Consider the following 6,088-nt stretch of genomic DNA (forward strand, 5'->3'; position numbering starts at 1 on the left):
GCAAAGTGTGATTAGTGGTTTCGGAGGCTCATGTGTAAAGGAGGTTTACAATTCAGCAAAACAGTGCAAGGTTCACTTCAATGCAGAGACCTTGATTACTCTGCAGTTCAATTTCCTTGCAATGCTTTCAGGTGTAGTCAGGGTGGCTCAAATATTTTTACAAATAAATGGTACAAACCATAGTGATGTGACTAAAATAAAAAAAAGTGACTAAAAACTGGGATATGCCAAGAGAGAGAGAGAGAGGCATCGAGCCATTAGTCAGATGGATGAAATCCATGTTTCTGAGTCCCTCCTCCCATTTTGCATGATCTCGGATTCAGACTGGAGCACGCAGAAGACAAACCTGAAAGAATTCAGGGCAGTCGCCATCGCAATGTAACTCACACTATCAGAGAGCCACTACCCACACAGCAATACAGCATCTCCACCCTGGGAGAAGTATCTGTCCTGACAGAAGGTTTGGATAATCATGTTTCAGGTGTTATCTCATGGGTGATGTTGTAAAGAGGCATGTAGCAATTGCTGCCTCACAGCTCTTGTATCCAACTGGGATGCCTTCTGTGTGGAAACAGTATGTCCCCCCGTATTCTCTGGGAGCTCTGCTTTCCTCCCACCTTTTACAGCCATGCTGCCTTGGTTAAGCAGTTTCTTTAAATAGGCCCTGAAAATGTGAGCGCTCCGTGATGAACTGGTGCCCCAGCAAGGGACCTGCCTGTCTTCTTCCCTGTCTCTGCTTTATTAGACAAAGAGTCATATTTTAAAAATGTGAGACTTCAGCCTGAACTAATTTATTTTTAAAATTCACTTGGTTAAGAAGACCAAATGAAAATCGGGGCATTTTCAGATTCCTCTCAAGTCCTCCATCATACATAACTAAACAAAACGCTCTGTTGAAACATTAAGCTCATACATGAGAGACCGCCCTGCTTAGAATTCTGGGCTGGAAACAAATGAGTTTCTAAGCCTTTCTGACCTCACTCATAGAAACCAGTGGAAAACTCAGATCACTGTATGCACACTTAAAGATGCTCTTCTAACAAATACATTACTTCCACCAAGCTTTAGAAAGAAAAAAAAAACGCTGCGTCATTTAGCCTAGAAGGGCACAACCGCCTTCCGTGTGAGAGACAGGCTTCATGTCTTCCTGAGATCATTAACTTTCTAATGGACCCAGGCATTTCCTGAAACAGTTCTGCTTCACAGGCAAGCATTGCAGAGTGGTGTTGAAGGCTGCTGCTTTACAGCTCCAGGGTCCTGGGTTTGATTCTGAACTTGGGCGTCCGTCTGTGTAGCGGTTGCACGGTCACCCCTATGTCCACATGTGCTTTCTCCCGATACTGTTTCCTCCCACCTCCCAGTGGTATGCTAGATTAGTCCGATTGGCTGTTCTAAATTCTCTCTTTTCCTTCACTGTTCTCTGATGGGCAGGAGTCCCATCCAGGAAGAGCACAGCACTGCACTCTCACTCGCAATTTGTGCCCTATGTTATCAGGATGGGCAGCAGGCTGACACGACCCTCGCCAGGAATAAGAAGCATTCTAATATAAAGGATAGCTGGATGAATCAACCTGTTTCACAGTACATAAGCGTTTGGATAAGCTGGTGATTGGAAGAGATCTAGCAAGTGAACTGGACTATCACAATCTACTTGTGTGACACTTTTGTTTCATCAACTACTGCAACAGCTGTCATGTAGGAAACGCTTCTGAAAGATCTGAAAATCAAGATCCGCGTCATGTACAAAATCACCAGCTGGGATCCCTCAGTCATGAGGCAACGCCAGACCTTGATGGCTGGATTCTAGCGGGAGGGATCTCTAAATGTCAGTTCAAGATGGCAAAACATTTAAGAAAAATAACTGAATAACTGACCACCACACACTGCCTGAAATATGGAAATACAGCCTGAGTAGCATTATTCTGGAACTTACATGCAATGGTTAGATGGGCATATGATGTTTGTACCTTTTTTTTCCCCCACAGAAATGTCTTACTCCTGAAATTGATCAATAAATCTGGCACAACCACTAATTAAGACATTTCAATTCAGCAACACTACTGTTCCAAAATGCAACTCATACCAATCTTTAGAGCGAGATTGGTCTTGCGCTTCTCTTTATCTGATATGCATTGCAAATATGTCCGGTAGTTTGCCATATTTCAGTAATATTCCAGCCCTAGCAATGGACGGCAGTTTCCACCAATCCCTATGTGCTGTGCTTTAAAATACGTCTCTGGAGGTACACTTCACACTTATGAAGGTTATGCATGTGTACGCAGCCGTATCACATATAATAGCAATGGATATTTTAATTATCCCGGCTCCGGAGCTTATGTATTTATTCATATCAATTCGAACAGAATACTGCAATCACAGCAGTCATTTGAAGAGAGCATCCTGATTTACAAAGCATTAAAGTCTTCAGGGCTAGCATGATGGGAAGCATTGAAAAAATGATTAATAATATCAGTACAGCCCACATTCAAACATACGTAGAAAGTAAGCACGCATATCTTTAATAGAGTGGTGCTTGAGACATCTAATGAGTTAATTATGACATAATGGCGGAAGTACAGGAACATCCATAAGGGAAACAGTTAACTAGTCCTGCTCGTGTATCGAATGAACTAAGGTCTCAGGGTATATTGGTTACATACAGGAAAATAATGTCAATGATTAAAAAAAACAACGTCTGAAAAAGGCACACCGCTATTATCACAAATAAAAAATCACTTTGTTTCAAAACACTTGGTAACTATGCATACTAAAATATTCATGATATAATGATTAGATTTGTTTAGGGCATTACCGGAACTTAAGACCCGTGTAACTCTTATGGGTCAATACATTAATTGCTAACGTGCTTACTTCTTTCCTAAAATAATTGTTAATAGATTAAGACGGGTAAATGACTAAAACACGTTAAATAATTTAAAATAGATCTAACAGGTTACATCATGACAGCAACAGTAATGAATAACTCTACGCTTCGGTACAGCTGACACTATGCAAATCCTCGGTAGAGACTAACAAAACATACCTACCGATGCAGCTGGGAATATAAATTAAAAGAACGATTCAAGAGCACACGCAGTAAGATAAACGGCAAACAAAATGCAGATAAAATTAATCACCGTACTTAGTATTACTAGCTATGAAAGTAGAAGAGCTGTTAACGGTATCAGACGTAATAACGGCCCTTGTATTTTCAAATGTAGGCAGGGTTGTGTCTGTCCTGACATTTAGATACTGAGCATGATTGAGACATCAGGTACCTTCAAAACCCGTATTCCGGTTACACGGGAGCCCGGTCCGATGAGGTCTCCGCGACCCGCAGCCTGGTTTGATCCCGGTTCGCAGGGCTCCGGAGCTGGCGGAGCAACAGTACAAGAGCCGCTATCTTCGCCACCACCTCGATCGTTTCGGACCGGTTCCGTGCCCGGTGCCGCCCCCGCTGGACTTTCGTCTTCCTCCATTTACATTGAAATACGTTACAGATGAAGGCGGAAAAAAAATGTCCAGTTCACAACTGGCAAATTCCAATGCACGGGGCAGCAGAGGAAAAAATCCCATTCAGCTCTGCTAAGACGCCATAACGAGACTGTAACATCACGGACTGTCAGACAGATCTAATCAATATACATTAGAAAGGCAGGGCCAGAGTTATTATTCATAGGGAACTGCCCACATAGAGGAGGAAATCGCTGAATTATTCATCAGGGTTCGTTCACTATCATTAAGACAGACGCCTCACTCGAACTGAGATTATTTTAAATATTTGTACACTTTCTTAACTATTCACGATAAGAGACTTCTAGGTTATTCATTCCTCATCTTTGGTTTACCTGTGACGTCCAGGCCATTCCCAGATCCAAACCGTTGGAAGAATCTAAAGATCCTCCCCATCCACAAATATTCACCTGATAGGAAAAGTGGACACCTACTACCTTGTTTCATGGACAGATTATATGGAGTCTTCCAAACGAACGTTATATTCTCATTAATAACGTTAACAACCTAATTTTAAAGCTCTGAAAATCAAACATGTTAACGGAGATATAAACCTATATACTCAATTAAATCCTTTGTTCAAAGAAAAATCATTTCAGCCGAGGCTCATAGCGTGCCAGTTATATTTTGCAGTGATACAATCTAACCTAGCATCAGCATGTATGACATGGACTGGGGCATTGACAATACGGCGCATTTTTTTATACTGCAGGAGAAGGCTGCCAAGTTTTTCTTATGGCAAGGCATCCTAACAGCAGATTGCAAAACCAAACAACTGGAGAGTTGCAACTTTGTGGGACTCTTCGTCAATAACGCCAGCTTTGCTCATTAGCTTCAGCGAAGCGGTTTACCGCTTTGGCGATATTGACACATTTGTAGTGAATCGCGGAATGACACCCTTCAAAGGTAAAGTTATCCTCTGCGTATGGAGTCTAGCTGGAAACCCTTCTCAATAAATCTCAATACCTGCCAATACAAGGCTGGGAATACAGAAAAGAACACCAGGCAAGAAGGAACTGACAATAAACCACAATCTTGAAGTAAAGGGTGACCTGACAATGCAAAAATCAGGTCAGCCTCTCCCCAGTCCAGGTGAGGACAGTGTCAACAACCTGCAGATTATAAGCATTCTGGTATTTTATGTGTACAAAACTGTCTATTTCCTCATCTTCCAGGAAAATCTTATTACAATCTAGTCCCATGGATCACTAAATCAGATGTTAGTATTTTTTTTCCTAGAGAGAGTGTTAATACATAAAGAAAAGTTTTTTTTAGATTTAATCCTCAATGTTTAGTCAACTTGAATTAACTACTTGGGGAAAAAAAGCTTTCAAACTGTAAAATAAAAGGCTCATCTGCTGTTGATCTATCACCCTCCAAAACAGCTTTCAGAAGAAATCATCATCAGTAAAGCATTTTATTAAACTCTAAAAATGTTTAAGGTTGATTAGTTTCTTTAATTAGCTTCCACTCTCTATTAGCTTAATAATTACTATTCACTTGCATAGCAGATGTCCCTATCCAGGGCAGTCTCACAGCAATCAATCCACAAAGCTGAATAAACAAGACAGCTCTCTCCCACATCACTTGAGAAGCCAGCACTATGGCCCTCTGTAAATCATTTAACTAAGTTACCACCCTCACTCTGAAGTTTGTTTGCCAGTTTTGTCAGTCTCTTACCACTAATCAATCTTGACAAACGTGTTCATACACTGCATGTGCCCTGTGTGACAGGAATGAACTTTGTTCCGAATTTCAACAGGTTGTATTCTTCGTGATCTTGCTTTTCCCCATTTCCTATTCCCATTTTACCCTAAAAGGCGCAGACGGAAATGTGGAGCGTTGTCAGTACTGACATGCAGTGCAGACAGAGAGTAAATCCGAAATGCTGTCTCCCTTCGTTTTGCTCCATGATGGAAATCTTTGTGCAACAACCAACAGCACATGACTGTGCCTTTACCTTCAATGATCTGCTTGCTCAGCAGTACCGAAACACAACCACAGCTCAGCTCAGTTCTGGACTGCATTCAAGGAAACAATGAAATTGTGCAGTTCCCATTCTGCCATTTATATTAGAAAGATTTTAGGACATGAAAAAACGTTTCATATATTGCAACTGCAGAGAAGGAACCAAGACAGCATGGACAAAGCTCTTTCAAGGGACCTCCGACGTGCAAAACAAATGCAGACGCACAGAGTGCCAAGGCTTTCAAGAACATCTAAACTACAAGAGGTCAAACAAAAGGCTTTGTGGACCCACCAAGAATGTAAAAAAAAAGCCAATTTAAGATGTTGATGGGTATACAGTAACCGTGTTTGTAACCTGATTGTGGCTAGAGAACAGCCCGCCGTCGCACTCCGAACAATGGAATTAGTGACTGTGGTGTCTCGCATGCAGCTTACTGAAGATTATGGATTTTTCTGTAAAGATTTTTAAAAGATTTCAGGTCACTAGCTCTTAAATAATTTGTCCCATTTATACAAAGAATTATTCTGACAAACACTTTCATGTAACGAAACACAATGAAAGTAAAAACCTCCCAATTTTTTTCCACGACAGTCAACAAACTACTCC

General features: G+C 41.3%; 1 protein-coding gene across 1 annotated transcript in view; it reads right to left on the reverse strand.

Moving 5' to 3' along the window:
• The window catches only part of phlpp2 (PH domain and leucine rich repeat protein phosphatase 2), a 49,357-nt gene extending 45,753 nt beyond the window's left edge, over positions 1-3,604 (reverse strand). The window contains exon 1 of the mRNA XM_088938931.1: positions 3,279-3,604. Within this exon, the coding sequence (XP_088795057.1) occupies positions 3,279-3,479 (201 nt within the window). The 5' untranslated portion in view covers positions 3,480-3,604. The remainder of the gene's footprint in view (positions 1-3,278) is intronic.
• Positions 3,605-6,088: the final 2,484 nt, after the last annotated feature.

Source organism: Atractosteus spatula, chromosome 21 (assembly GCF_055471065.1).
Source record: "Atractosteus spatula isolate fAtrSpa1 chromosome 21, fAtrSpa1.hap1, whole genome shotgun sequence".
In the NCBI taxonomy this organism is placed as follows: Eukaryota; Metazoa; Chordata; class Actinopteri; order Semionotiformes; family Lepisosteidae; genus Atractosteus; species Atractosteus spatula.